Raw genomic sequence first — 15,672 nt, 5'->3', positions numbered from 1 at the left:
CCCTTTACCAACCCCAGACAAACTTTAATCTGTTTTCTACTCCTATGGATTTTCCTATTTTGGACATTTCATAAAAATGAAATTCACAGGATGCCTGGGTTGCTCAGTGGTTAAGGATCTGCCTTTGGCTCAAGGTGTGATCCTGGAGTCCTGGGATCGAGTTCCATGTCGGACTCCCTGCATGGAGCCTGCTTCTCCCTCTGCTTATGTCTCTGCCTCTTTCTTTCTGTGTCTCTCATGAATAAATAAATAAAATCTTTTAAAAAATGAAATTCACTTAACATTTCTAAGGTTCATCAGTATTAAGGCTTGGATCAATAAGTACTGCTTTCTTTTTTATGGCTGTATCAATACATTATTATTTTATATATCCATTCATTACTTAATGGGCATTTGGGTTTTTTCCACTTTTTAGCTGTTATAAATAATGCTCCTATGAAAATTCATGTACAAATTTTTGTGTGGACATGCTTTTTTGTTTCTCTTGGGTAGAATTGCAAGGAGTGGAACACTTAAGACTAGAATTCCTAGCTTATATAATTCTCAAGTTTAACATTTTGAGGAACTGCCAAACTGTTTTCCAAAGCACATTCCTACCAGAAATATATGAGCATTGCAGTTTCTCTACATCCTTGTCAATACTTGTTATCTGCCTTTCTTTTACTGTAGCCATTTTCATTGGTCTGAAGTGATACCTCCCTGAAGTTTTGATTTGAATTTCCTTGATGACTAATGATTGTTGAGTATCTTTTCTAGTGCTTATTGGCCATTTATATATCTTTTTTAAAGGTATGCTTATTCAGATAATTTGCCCATTTTTTCTCTCTTTTTTTAAGATTTTACTTTTAAGTAATCTCTACCCCCAATGTGGGGCTCAAACTCACAACCCCAAGATCAAGTTACATGCTCCACCAACTGAGCCACCAGGCATTCCCATTTGTCCATTTTTAAATTCAGTTGTTTGTCTTTTTATTGAGTTATAAGACTTCTTTATATATTCTGTATACAAGTTTCTTATTAGAAATATGATTTGCAAGTACTTTTTCTCATTCTGTGGGTTGTCTTGTCACTTTCTTAACAGTGTCCTTTGCAATACAAAAGATTAAATTTTTATGAAGTCCATTTAATCTATTTTTTCTTTGGTCACTTGTGCTTTTGTTATTGTATATAAAAAATCATTACCTAACTTCAAATCATGGAGATTTACTCCTATGTTTTCTTCTAAGAGTTTTGTAGTTTTAGTTCTTACGATTTGATCCTTGATACATTTTGAGTTAATTTTTGTATCTAGTATGAGGTAGGGGTCCAGATTCATTCTTTTACATCTAGATATTCAGTTGTGCTAGCACCATTTGTTTGATAAGACTATTGTTTCTTCTGCTGAGTTGTTTTGGTACCCTTGTCAAAAACCAATTGACTATAATGTCAAGGCATGCAGTGATCTTTTTAATATTAATGTGATTAATTTTCTAAAATATATATATGTATATATTTTGCCTTCATTATATATTGCCTTCATTTTTATAGGTTACTATTCGAGCTTCAATTGGACCTCTTCATTCAAAACCGCTTACTTCATCTCCCAGTAGTAGTGTTCCAAGCACCTCTTCTTTTCAGCTCTCACCTCCAAAGTCTAAAAGTACAACTGCTAAAAATGCTACCAAATCAAATACAAGTAAATCTAAGACAAGTAAGCCTCATGCAACTACATCCACTACAAGTAAACCTAATGCCAATAAGCGAGGTAGAGGTGCATCTAAATGCAAGACAAAAACCACTTACAAGCAAAAGAAACAACGCAACAGAAAGAATAAAATTAGCATAGCTTTGAAGAACTTAAGGTAATATCTTTTATTCCCTGTACATAGTACTAATTGAATATTAAATATTTATTTTAATATAATTTACCATATCACAAAGCTCCCTTACAGTTACATGCCATTCACTGTCTGGAATAAAGGCCAACTGCTGAGCAGAGCTGGAATTAGTGTTCATTGTATAATTATCAATTACCCTAATATTTTGTGCTTATATCTTGTGATAGTTGAATTTATTAATGTGATCCTTTTTATTCTAAGGAAACATTAACTGGTGTTTGATTTTTGACACTTATTCTAGCTTATTGTTTTGAATCAAATTTTCAAATTCTGTCTCTGCTTAAAGATGTTAATTTAAACAGCTTCAGTTAATAAGGCTTTACCTTATTTTTGTTTTGTAACATATTTTCATCTTTTTCTGTGTGTCTGTAAGGTGTCGTCGGGGAGTTCACAAGTGCATTGAGTGTCATTCCAAAATAAAAGATTTTGCAAGCCACTTTTCAATATATATCCACTGTAATTTTTGCAAATATAACACTAACTGTAACAAAGCCTTTATAAATCATATGGTGAGGTAAGTTAAACATGTACACTGCCAATCAAAATTGCCATTTAAGATGTTTGTTTTTTAAAAATAAAGTTGTCCTATTATTGTCACATCAGGGAGCTAATAGGGAACTTCTAGGATATTATTTAATATTATTTTCCAATGTAATAAATCATTAAATTAGGGGGACAGAAAATTTCAAGAACAGACCAATGAAATTAGAATAGATTTGCTTGGGAAATTTGTTTTTCAAACTCTTTTAAAAAGTGGTTATTTTTAAAATAAAAATTTTAATATTTTCAAAATATTTATCAAATAAATACATGTAACCACATGAGTGTTGTTTTCTTTCAAAGCATTCACTTTGAGAGACTCCAGGTTTGTCAGAGATGCTAAGAATATTACTGGCACTCACATAAGTGCACTCTTTCCCTCCCACCCTCCTTCCCTTCTCTCCCTTTCATCCACCTTTCTGTCCATTAGTCTTTCAAGCCATTTATCTTTGCATTCATTCAATGAGATGTGAAATGAGAGACTATAGGGATATTCTAGTCATGATGCTACTGTTAGAATTCCTTTTCATATATCAATTCAATTTATATTATTTGAGCACCTATCATGTACTCTCTGCTAGAGAAAGACTTCAAAGACTACATTACTTTCATTTGGACATCATTAGTAGCAACTTTATTCTTTCAAGAAGGATTTTTTTAACATGTACAAATTGTTCAGATATAAATACGCTAAGTTGATTACTCAAACTGAGGTAGTTCCATTTATTTTCAGTCAGAAATAAGATATAGCCAATTAAAGTGGTTTTTTATGGATCATAACAAGACCTGTTACATGTTGTACCCCCTTCCCTACCACTGTCCCAGCTTAGCTCAACATATACAATATTGATTCATTTTGAATTCTCATTACCCACGATTTTCAGAGTCTTGACTCCTTTCCAGTCCAGGGCACCACTCTAACTTATTATCAACCTCATCCTTATAGTCACCTGTTTTGAATGTTGCTTTCTCTTTGTTCTAGAATCTTTTATATCTTCAGTCATGCTTAGCCTTGCTATCCATGAATCTCTTTTCGCTGTGTACCTTTCCAAACTACCAAATTGCTTTATATAATTATCTCTGGATTTGTGATTCTTAACTTTAATTTGGTTCTGGTTTTTTTTAAAAACTCTTCTTTATCTACAACATCTGTTTAAATTCTTTTCAATACCCTCAAGATTTTATTCTAGTCTCTTAGTTGTTAGTCTCTTTCCTACTAATTACTCAGAGGTCATCCTTCTCATTTTTCCAAAGATTAACTTTTTCTACCTAAAGTTTTTCTCCCTTTATCCAGACATTAGTTCCAGAAAAAGACATTTCTTGCTTTTTGTTTTTTTTTTCATTTCTTGCTTTTTGAAAGCAAATCCTGCCCCTCATCTCTTCCACTTTCTTCACAACCTTATTCAGTTATTTTGTACCTTCATCTCTTTCTATCCACGTTCCTTCCCCTGCACATATCTTCAGGTATTTTTTTTAGGATGAAGGAGATTTGCCTTCACTTTGCATATCTTCTTGTCTTACTATCTACATTTTAAAGAGTTTTCTTTACTATCTTTTTTTAAAAGATTTTATTTATTCATAGAGACACACAGAGAGAGAGAGAAGTAGAGAGAGAGACAGGCAGAGGAAGAAGCAGGCTCCACGCAGGGAGCCCGATGTGGGACTGGATCCCGGGTCTCCAGAATCACACCCCAGCCTGCAGGCGGCACCAAACTGCTGCATCACTGGGGCTGCCCTTCTTTACTATCTTTAAGCTCAGTTTGTCTCAAGGTATCATTTGCGGAAATATGGAACATCAACTGAAAATAATACACTTTAAGTTTCTGAAGCCTTGATCTGCCACCATTCATAATGGCTTCCTGAATGTCCACCTTCTGCAATTTACCACTCTGCCTCCCAACTACTGCAAGGATTTCTTCCCATATCTTAGTTGCTCTAAACCAGGCCCTAGCAAATCTTATTTTCAGTACATGCTAGGAAGAATGCTGGTATTTTTTAATTAAAGTATAATTAACATACAGTTATATTAGTTTCAGGTATACAATAAAATGATTAAACAATTCTATACATTGCTCAGTGCTCATCAAGTGTACTCTTTTTTAAAGATTTACTTATTTGAGGGAGAGGATGAGTGGGGTGGGGGAGGGGCAGAGGGAGAGGCAGATACATCAGTTGCAAATTTCTTCTCCTATTCAGTAGGATGCCTTTTTGTTTTGTTGATGGTTTCCTTTGCTGTAAAGGCCTTTTATTTGGGGGGCACCTGGGTGGCTCAGTTGGTTTGGCTTCCAACTCTTTTTTTTTTAGTTTTTTTTTAATTTTTTATTTATTTATGATAGTCACACACACACACAGAGAGAGAGAGAGAGGCAGAGACACAGGCAGAGGGAGAAGCAGGCTCCATGCACCGGGAGCCCGACGTGGGATTCGATCCCGGGTCTCCAGGATCGCACCCTGGGCCAAAGGCAGGCACCAAACCACTGCGCCACCCAGGGATCCCGGCTTCCAACTCTTGATCCCAGCTCAGGTCTTAATCTTAGGGTCATGAGTTCAGGCCCCATGTTGGGTTCCATGCTGGGTATAAAGCCTACTTTAAAAAAAAAAAGAAAAGCTTTTTATTTTTGTGTAGCCCCAGTAGCTTAATTTTGCTTTTGTTTCCCTTATCAGAGGACACATACCTGGAAAAATGTTTCTACAGCTGATATAAGAAAAAAATACTGCCCCCCCCCAAAAAAAGAAATTACTGCCTATGTTTTCTTCTAGGAGTTTAGCTTCAGGTCTCACATTAGGTCTTTAATCCATTTTGAGTTTACTTTTGTGTATGGTGTAGGAAGGTGGTCCAGTTTCATTCTTTTGTATGTAGCTGTCCAGTTTTTATAGCACCATTTGTCAAAGATACTGTCTTTTCCCCATTGTAGATTCTTGCCTCCTACAATTCATAGATGAATTGACCATATAAGTGTGGGTTTATTTCTGGACTCTCTATTCTGTTTCAGTGATCTGTATATCTGTTTTTGTGCCAGTACCATACTGTTTTGATCACTACAGCTTTGTAGAATATTTTGAAATCTGGAATCATGATACCTCGAGCTTTGTTGTTTTTCTTTTTTTTAAGATTTTATTTATTCATGAGAGACACACACACACACACACACAGAGAGGCAGAGACATAGGCAGAGAGAGAAGCACACTCCCCACGGAGAGCCTGTTGCAGCACTCGATCCCAAGACCCTGAGATCATGCCCTGAGCCAAAGGCAGATGCTCAACCACTGAGCCATCCAGGTGCCCCTGTTGTTGGTATTTTGATAGTGATGAAGAATGCTGGTCTTTTGTTCTGTGCCAAACACATGGCTGCCCCAATGGAGCTTTAATTCTGCCCCTAATTTATAAGAGATTAAATTGGAAAATATTTTTAGTGTTTTTTATACCCCTAGTCATTCCATCCTCCTGTCTCCCATTTTTCATAGGTTCTTCAACTGTCTTGCAGGACCTCCAATACCATCCTATCCCAAAATATTCCCAATTGGCCTCAGGCTTCTTTATAACCTTTTCCTAATTTCCAGTAAGCCCCAACTTTGCACTGCGTTGTCATCACACATGTCATCACTTACTCATTATTAGCCTCATAAAGAACTGAAAACTTCCACTTCTACTTTTCTAAGGGCCTTTGTATTTCCCTAATTCAGTGGTGCCTTGGTTCCTTTGTGGCCTTGGGTACCTCCCCCTGAATGGTACACCCTCACCCAATGTGGACTTTTGTCATAGACTTGAGCTCTGTACCTGCAGAAGTCTCATTTTCTTAGAGGTTGTGGACCTTTATTCTCAGCCCACATTAACTCTCTAACAAGTCAGGCCTGCCAATTAACCTCCCCCAACATTGAGTTTATTTCGTATTCAATATCTAAAGTGGCTTTCCTTATTCTGTGCTATTCCTTAGAATGCCCTTCTCAGTTGACCTGTGAAGAATCTAATCACTCATAGGAATCATTCCTTCCTTTGAGTTCTGTACCATTCAGCTCTTCTGCCTCATTAAATATGTGTCCATTTTATCTACCTGAAAGAGCAGTTCTTTGTATGCAGCATGGCATCTATTCTGCAGCTATTTTCATGGGGCTAGAGCTAGCCAGAACTGTTCTTTTCCTGTGCATATGTGGTATGCTGGTGATCATTTCCATTCATCTAAGGATAATCATTGACCTGGTGTGGTGGCTGGTGTTTCTCAAACTTTGGCCTACATATGAATCACCTGAAAAATATGTTGAAACTGATTTCTGGGCCTCACTAGCAGCGATTAATTCAGCAGGTCTAGAGTGGGACCCAAGACTTTGTATTTCTGATTGAGTGGGAAGGTGATATGGATGTTACTGGTCCATGAACCACCTTTTGAGTAATCCAGTGCAATGCTAGTCCTGGCTAATCCTGCCTGGTTTTTTAATACAGGAAAGCTTTCGTTATCAGTTTGAAAAAGGGTAGAGGGATGCCTGGAGGGCTCAGTCAGTTAAGTGGTTTACTATCAGCTCACATCATGATCTCAGGGTCTTGGGATGGAGCCCCATGTCAGGCTCCATGCTCGTCTGCTTGAGGATTTGCTCTCCCTCTCCCTCTCTTTCTGCTCCTCCCACTACGCTCACTCACTCACTCTCAAATAAATAATCTTTTTTAAAAATGAAAATAAAAGGGGGTATAAAAGCTGTTGCCATGGATGAAAATTTTAGTGGTTTTTTTGTTGTTGTTGTTCTGTGCATAGGGGAAGTATTGTTTTAATTCATGAGCTCTGTTTTGCTTTCCGTAAAGGCTCTCCTAAAAATTGCAAAAGATTCTTTACATGTGGGCAGCCCGGGTAGCTCAGCGGTTTAGTGCCGCCTTTGGCCCAGGGCATGATCCTGGAGACCCGGGATTGAGTCCCACATCAGGGTCCCTGCATGAAGCCTGCTTCTCCCTCTGCCTGTGTCTCTGCCTCTCTCTATCTTTCTCTGTGTGTCTCTCATGAATAAGTAAATAAAATATTTAAAAAATATTCTTTACATGTTTCATTTTACTGATGGCAAATAATGTAATTTAGCCCAAGTAGCATTTGCTTCAAGGATCATTCAGATTCTCCCCCCTTGCTAAATATATTACGATAAGAAAGTGATAATTATTATTCATAACAATTTATATTATAGCAAAACACATTATTAACAAATACTTTTTAAATTGTCTTCAACTCTTAATAGTTGATAAAATTTAATTGATGTTCTTTGCATTTTTAACTTTGAGAGCTCTTTTTTTAGTAATGGTGAGGGTACTGATTAAGAAATTTCTCAGGGAAAAAAATATTCTCAGGGAAATACATTGTTAGAAAATACACAGGCAAAATGTAAGATAAAAAACTTGATTAAAAGAATAGAATTTAATAACTTAGGTCAAAATTTTTTCAAAACTAAGAAACTAAACATGGACTTTGAAATATGGTCATAAAATTATTATGACTTATTATATAATAAAAATCTCATTTGTCTATTATCTCTCCAGCTCTCATAGCAACCATCCAACTAGACGGTTTTATATTTTTAAGAAGCATTCTGGAACTCTCAGGTAACTAGTTGATCTTTTTCCATTATCTCTATTGAAAAATTGTAGTAACTTTTTTAACCTGATGCTTAAATATCTAGTTTGGAAAATGAATGATTGCTACCAGACATAATACACTTCTATTCATTATGTCATAGATCAAGGAGGAAATAATCTGTTTTCTGGCTAAACTTTGTTTCCATGGTATTAGGCATTAATCCATGAAACTTTCATGGAACTTTCATGGATTTGCATTGAAAAAAAATAAGGCTCTCTGACAATATTTGAAGATTAAAAAGATGTTTAAGTTATCTAGTAAATTGACTAATACTTTATTGGGGTTTTTTTGGCTTTTTTTTGTTTTTGTTTCCATTTTTATTTTTTTCAATAATAAATTTATTTTTTATTGGTGTTCAATTTGCCAACATACAGAATAACACCCAGTGCTCATCCCGTCAAGTGCCCCCCTCAGTGCCCATCACCCATTCACCCCCACCCCCCGCCCTCCTCCCCTTCCACCACCCCTAGTTCATTTCCCAGAGTTAGGAGTCTTTATGTTCTGTCTCCCTTTCTGATATTTCCTACCCATTTCTTCTCTCTTCCCTTCTATTCCCTTTCACTATTATTTATATTCCCCAAATGAATGAGAACATAAAATGTTTGTCCTTCTCCGATTGACTCATTTCACTCAGCATGGTTTTGATTAATATATAGCCTTCATAATTCTTAGAGGTTTTTTTAAATTTTGAAATAAAGAAAAGTACACAGCCTCTTTACAAAAGGAATTGCTGATGAGCATTTCTAAAGGCATTGATAATTAACTTTGATGATACCACACATACTTAGCTCACAACCCACTAAGCATCATTTTTTCCGCATTCTTCTGATTTCTTTTGACTTCATCTTCCTATGTTTAATTATTTTGTTCATGTTGTTGTTGATATTTGAAATTAAAGTACCAAGGTCTTGGTAGCACCAGGCTAAGACATAGACTTAAGTTTAGCCAGTACTTGTTTAGATGCTCTGATTTAGTGGGAAAGTGGAGGACGGGATGATATATTTCAAAATCTTGGTATTTATTATTACTTTTTTAAGATTTTATTTATTTGAGAGGGAGAGAGAGAAAGAGAAAGCAGGAGCAGAGGGAGAGGGAGAAGCCGGCCCCCCATGGAGCTGGAAGCCTGATGTGGGACTCGATCCCAGGACCCTGCAATCCTGACCCAAGCCAAATGCAGATGCTTAAGCAAATGAGCCACCCAGGCGCCCATGCATTTATTATTCTTTCTGCCTCGTTTACTCTTCCCTAGATATCTGCATGGCTAGCTACCTCACCTCCTTCAAGTCTCTAGACCAATGAGTGAGCCTTTCTTTGACCACTCCATTTAAAATAGCATCCTTTCCCCTGGGCCCCATTCCCACCACTCCCTTTCTCCCTTTATTTTTTTTACTTTTCTTCACTTTTTACTTTCCAACATGTTGTATACTTCACTCTTATGTTTATTATCTGTGTCTTCTCACCAGAATGTGTGGTTTGGTTACTTGTCTAAGCCAGTTGTTTACCAAGCATTGAATAGTGCCTGACACATGGTAGGCATTCTGTAAATATTTTGAATAAGTTAGTGTATATGTTGAAGATGACATGGGGATGATGTCAACATCACCAATAGCTCATAGGTAGAGGCCAGTTTGATTCTATTGTAAAAAATATACTAATGCTATTTTTAAAATATTACAACATTTAAGGAAGTAGAATTTTACTGAAAAATTTTATAAGAATGAAAAGAGTTTTATTAATTCTAAAGATGAGAGTTTAATTTTATTTTTATCTCATTGTTGTCAAGCTCAGTTGTGTGCTTTGTGCTGATTCTTGAATTGATTCTATGACTTTTAAGATCTGAGATGCTTTTTTAACTTGAGTGGGCCTCAGATTTAAATAGAAAGTTGAGGGGATCCCTGGGTGGCTCAGTGGTTTAACGCCTGCCTTTGGCCTAGGGCGTGATCTGGAGACCCGGGATTGAGTCCCACATCAGGCTCCTTGCATGGAGCCTGCTTCGCCCTCTGCCTGTGTCTCCATGCCTCTCTCTCTCTCTCTCTCTCTCATAAATAAAATCTTTAAATAAATAAAATAAAAAGAAAGTTGATAAATTTCTGTGTATGGGACTTAGCATATTTATAATTCTATAAAACAGTAAATGTTGTAATTACTGTTTTGTTAAAATGCAATGTTCATTTTTTATTTATTGTGCACCTATTATGTATAACACAGTGTAGCAATTCCCATTAAGTTGACAGTGATGAGGAAGGCTTGGTACCAACCTTCAAGGAATGCACAATTTATGATAAGGTGTAAATATAAGTAACTACAATAATATAGGAAGGTTCATAATAAGTACAGTTAGAGCTACTGATTTCAAAGGGAGGAGAGAGAAAAACAAAGGGAGGAGAGATTTCTACTTGGAAGAAGCACACTGGGTATTATACTATATGTTGGCAAATCCAACTCCAATAAAAAAATATACAAAAAAAAGAAAAATAAATGATGAATACCCACCATTTGCTTCAACGTGGATGGAACTGGAGGGTCTTATGCTGAGTGAAATAAGTCAGTTGGAGAAGGACAAACATATATATGGCTGCACTCATACGGGGAATATAAAAAATAGTGAAAAGGATTATAGGGGAAAGGAGAGAAAATGAGTGGGAGAAATCAGAGAGGGTGATAGAACATGAGAGACTCCTAACTCTGGGAAATGAACAAGGGGTCATGGAAGGGGAGGTGGGCGGGGGGATGGGGTGACTGGGATGAGCGCTGGGTGTTATATGTTGGCAAATCGAACTCCAATAAAAAAAATATGAAAAACAAAAAAAAGCATAAGAGCATTTTAGTTAGAAGAAATAGTATAAATAAAAGTACAGAAAGGAAAGAGGAAAAGGCATACAAAATGAATGACTAGTGGTGCAATTTAGATGGAATATGAAGTTTATATAACTTAGTATTGAGATTAAAGTCGGGGGAATAGTTTTGAGCTCAGGGCTACATTGTGGAATCCTTGAAAACTAGGCTAGGGAGTTTGGACCCATTGGAGAAACTATTGGAGTTTTGTATAGAATCAAGGAAGATTAATTTGGAGAGTATATGAGGTAAGATGCAGCTGCATGAGACACATAGACTATTTAAGACTATTATGGTGGGACGCCTGGGTGGCTCAGCAGTTGAGCGTCTGCCTTTGGCTTAGGTCCTGTTCCTGAGTCTGAGGGTCAAGTCCAGGGTCAGGCTCCCTGCAAGGAGCTTGCTTCTCTCTCTGTGTCTCTCATGAATAAATAAAATCTTAAAAAATAAGACTATTGTAGTTAAGACTGATTTAGTAAGAATCTGGGTTCAGGTGGTGAAGTGGTATCACACTGTTTAAGAACATGGGCTCTGGAATCAAAGGGCTCACTTTCAATCTAATTTTGGCCTTGGTAGGTTATTAAACTTGACCCTGTCCTTTATAAAATTATAATTTATAGCACCTACCTCTTTGGTTTGTTAAAGGATTCAGATGAAATATATCTAAAACTCTCAGCCTGGCACAGAGTTAAATGCTCGATAAATTGTTGATATTATAAAATATTTGAAATATTGACTGTTTTAAGAAAAAAGATAATTTTGAGACTTTGGTTTTTTTTAAAGATTTTATTTATTTGTTCATGAGAAACACAGAGAGAGAGAGAGGCAGAGGGAGAAGCAGGTTCCATGCAGGGAGCCCGACACGGGACTCGATCCCGGGTCTCCAGGATCACACCCTGGGCTGAAGGCAGCGCTAAACCGCTGAGCCACCCAGGCTGCCCAATTTTGAGACTTTGTGTTGGGAGCATGACATCATAAGAAAGATTAGTTAGGAGAAATGGTTTTCGGGGGTTGGGAGGAAAACATAATTTCAGTTTATGAAGGTCACTTTTGATGTGCCAGTGTGACAGCCAAGTATAAATATATAGCAGGCTGTTAAGACTAGAGCTTCAGTAGGGGTGCCTGGGTGGCTCAGTCAGTTAAGTGTCTGACTCTTGGTTTCAGCTCAGGTCATGATCTCACAGGTCATGGGATCGAGCCCCTGAGGTAGGGGTGGGCTCTGCGCTCAGAGGGGAGTCAAAGATTCTCTCCCTCTGCCCCTGCCCTCACTCCCATGCAGGCTCGTGCTCGCTCTGTGTCTCTCAAAATAAATTAAAAAAAAGACTAAAGGGGGATCCCTGGGTGGCGCAGCGGTTTGGCGCCTGCCTTTGGCCCAGGGCGCGATCCTGGAGACCCGGGATCGAATCCCACATCGGGCTCTCGGTGCGTGGTGCCTGCTTCTCCCTCTGCCTATGTCTCTGCCTCTCTCTCTCTCTCTCTCTCTCTCTCTCTCTCTCTCTCTATCATAAATAAATTTAAAAAAATAAAAATAAAATAAAAAGACTAAAGCCACAGGGGGAGAAGTCAGTCTAAGGTATGCTACTGGTTTTTATTCCTATACAAATGAAGTACTTAAATTTAAAGTATCCAGTGAACTGTAAAAGTATGTTTATGCTCATTAACTGACTGATAATAACAAAATTACATGATGTATTTTTAAAACCTTCCCATTCCTTTTCTGATTTTATCACCACTAAAATAAGACACTAGATTTTAGGCTCCACAGAGTTTACCCTCTTTTGTTCACTTTTGCATCCACAACACCTAGTAGTACGGAGTGTGTAAAGAAGATCCTCAGATGGGCAGTCCAGGTGGCTCAGCGGTTTAGCACCGCCTTCAGCCCAGGGTGTGATCCTGGAGACCTGGGATCGAGTCCCACGTCGAGCTCCCTGTGTGGAGCCTGCTTCTCCCTCTGCCTGTGTCTCTGTCTCTCTCTCTCTCTCTGTGTGTGTGTGTGTGTCTCATGAATAAATAAAATATTAAAAAAAGAAGATCCTCAGAAAATGTATATTGAATGAATATTATATCCTTGATTTCCAGATGGGCAAAAGCACAGAAAGAATGGGATGACTTGCACAAGCTGTACAAGTTGTTAGTGGAGCCATGGCTGGGTTTTAGGTCTAACTCCTGTCTTTCAGCAATCGATATGAGAAGGAACAGTTTATAAAGCACTAAATGTTAGCATAATTTCAGCATACTCTGTCATTTTCTAGAGTACTATTTCAGATAAATCAGGCTTATATAACAAAATTGGAAATTGATGGTCATGACACACAAAAAGCAAATCAAGAGTTATTACATGGAAAAATAATTACTGAATTTGCATATGGCTTTCATAAAAGATTAAAAACCTTTACTTTCTTTTTTTCTTCACAGGGGCATTACTCTGGTGTGCCTTAAATGTGACTTCCTAGCTGATTCTTCCAGTTTAGACCGTATGGCTAAACACTTATGTCAACGTAAAACTCATACTTGCCAAGTTATAATAGAGAATGGTATGTATTTATAATTGTGTTAATTTGAATTTCTGATACTTTTTCCAATATTTTTGATCAGCCACAATATGGCTCTTATGTATTAAATTGATAGCCTTACTCATTATCTACACTATTTTAAATGTAAAACTCTTCTAATTTCAGTTCCTGAAAGTACCTCAACTTCTGAATCCACTTCTGAGTAAGTTTAATTTTCATTTAGTGTATTTCTCTTTGATGGATTTTAGCACTGTTGCATTTTTAAATGTATCATTAATAGAAATGAAAAATATTAAAGTATTTTGTTTTTGTTTTTGTTTTTAAAGCCGCTTGTTGAAATAGATTCCTGCTCTATGGAGCTCGTGCAACCTGGTGCAAGACAAGTTGGAATTTCCTAAGTTCAAAGTTCTGAAGTGTTTTCTTACACAAAGGCAGTTTCCTAAGTTCAAACTTCTGAAGTGTTTTCTCACACGAAGGCGGTTAAACAGCCAAGCTCATGACACTAGCTCTGATTCAGCTCTTTTCAGCTTTCAGATGGCACTAGATTCTTATTCCACCTTATCTTTGTGTCAGGTTAACATATCTTAACATATGCTTTTTTCTCCAGTTGGCTCTCTCCAAAAATAACTTTTGTTGCTATGGTCTTTTTTTGCTTTGCCTAAAATAATTTGTGTTTTTCTCTGCTGTACTTGCCTTCAGAATATTGCATTCCAAATGATATGGCTATTCATTTTCTTTGTCTGTTTTGTCTGGTTTCTTAGTTAATTTCTTATAAGTCTTACATTTTTAGGTCAGATAGCTGTCTTTTTTCCTCTTTCCTTGTCTGTCATTGTTCTATTTTTCATATTTTTCAGATGCAGAAGCAACACAGAAATTTCAAAAAATGTCCAGGATACTCCTGGTCAGTGTCCCCCTTCGATGGACACAACTGATGCCTGTTCTCTCTTTCCAAGGAATGTGAATTATTTGACTGTGAGACCTCCTCTAGATTGTGGCCTTAAGAAATCAGACCTTGGGGAGAGTCCCTTCTTTCATGACTGGCCTCCCATAAGGCTGATGCTAATTTGGCCAGAGATGACCTCAAGGCCCACCAAATTGAGCACAACTTCCCATTGGGGGCTTTGGTTCTTGATCTTATGCTTATGGGTTCATTCTAACCAAGAAAGACCCATCAAATCAATGCTTCAACATCCAAGTTGAAGTTTAATCATTTTGGCTGCTGCCCTTTAATCTTTGTCTAGTATGCATGCAGTCCAAGGAATATAAAAACTGGTTTGTAAGGAACCAAGGTTACTTTCATGTTCTTGGAAACAAATTTCTAAAATTACAGTTCCAAAGTTATAGTTATTTGTACTGTCATTTAAAGTTTTATCCAGTATTAACCCTAGGAGTTTTCAGCAATACTAATATTCAATTTTTTTATGTTTAATTTTATCTTGGTTTTACGTGGTTCTTTACCAGATTTATTGATGTGTGTTTTGTTATGTCCACTTTTATCTCTTCTCTTTAAAACTTTTGTTTTGTGTTTGTTTTGTTTTGTTAATAACTTCAAAATTCTTTAGAATTCTCTATAAATTTCTTGTAGCTACCTATTGATACCTTCTAGATTTGGTAATTATTCAGACCTTTAGACATTATTACCATACTATCTTGGGATTATCATTATCTTAGTAATTATCAGTTCAAAGACATAAAGAATTGGCAAAAAAAACACTTCCTACAGACCTTAAAACAAATTTTAAAGTTATGTTTCTGTACATCTAATACATAATATCTTCTTAGCCATTAATGTAATTCCTTTGGATAAAGATAATATATTCAGAAAATATTGGGACCAAAAAATGCACTTGTTTCTTGCCCATATATATATAGATGTATATTTTTTTTATTTTGGTGTTTGTTTATTTTGGTTACATTGAATATAGATTTGCTGAACAGTTTGATGTTATTACTTATTTTTTTAATAAAATTTGTATTGGTAAAGTGCCTCAGGAGTTATTCATGTAAAAGCTGTAGAACTTATGACTAGGAGCATTGCTTTGCTTCTTACACGGAAGCCTGATTACTTGGCCTACAGATTGAGAGCTTTACTGTGTGCATCTTGCAGTTTTTCCTCTGGCACAGTTAAAAGATCACTATGTGTATGTTTTACTAATTTCTTGAACTTTAGAGGCTGGCAAAGTCCCTTTGTGATCTTTAATAACAATTAAGGTGGTCAGGCTCTGAAGCGGTTTGACTCAGCCATGAGTGTTTTTTTCATCTTAACATGAAAACTTCTTAAAAAAAAAAAAAGAAAACTTC

At 36.7% G+C, this 15,672-nt stretch overlaps 1 protein-coding gene across 2 annotated transcripts in view; it reads left to right on the top strand.

Annotated features, from left to right (window-relative positions):
- The window catches only part of ZNF280C (zinc finger protein 280C), a 61,188-nt gene extending 45,891 nt beyond the window's left edge, over window positions 1–15,297 (top strand). For both annotated transcript variants that reach the window (XM_055338865.1, XM_055338864.1), the window contains exons 15-20: window positions 1,528–1,841; window positions 2,251–2,391; window positions 7,930–7,992; window positions 13,274–13,392; window positions 13,537–13,573; window positions 13,698–15,297. In XM_055338865.1, coding sequence (XP_055194840.1) covers window positions 1,528–1,841; window positions 2,251–2,391; window positions 7,930–7,992; window positions 13,274–13,392; window positions 13,537–13,573; window positions 13,698–13,713 — 690 coding nt within the window. In that variant the 3' untranslated portion in view covers window positions 13,714–15,297. The remainder of the gene's footprint in view (window positions 1–1,527; window positions 1,842–2,250; window positions 2,392–7,929; window positions 7,993–13,273; window positions 13,393–13,536; window positions 13,574–13,697) is intronic.
- The last annotated feature ends 375 nt before the right edge of the window (window positions 15,298–15,672 follow it).

This window comes from Nyctereutes procyonoides, unplaced genomic scaffold (assembly GCF_905146905.1).
Source record: "Nyctereutes procyonoides isolate TBG_1078 unplaced genomic scaffold, NYPRO_anot_genome, whole genome shotgun sequence".
NCBI classification, from domain to species: domain Eukaryota; kingdom Metazoa; phylum Chordata; class Mammalia; order Carnivora; family Canidae; genus Nyctereutes; species Nyctereutes procyonoides.
The sequence above is the reverse complement of the archived record's forward strand: the minus strand, read 5'-3'. Positions and strand labels throughout refer to the sequence as shown.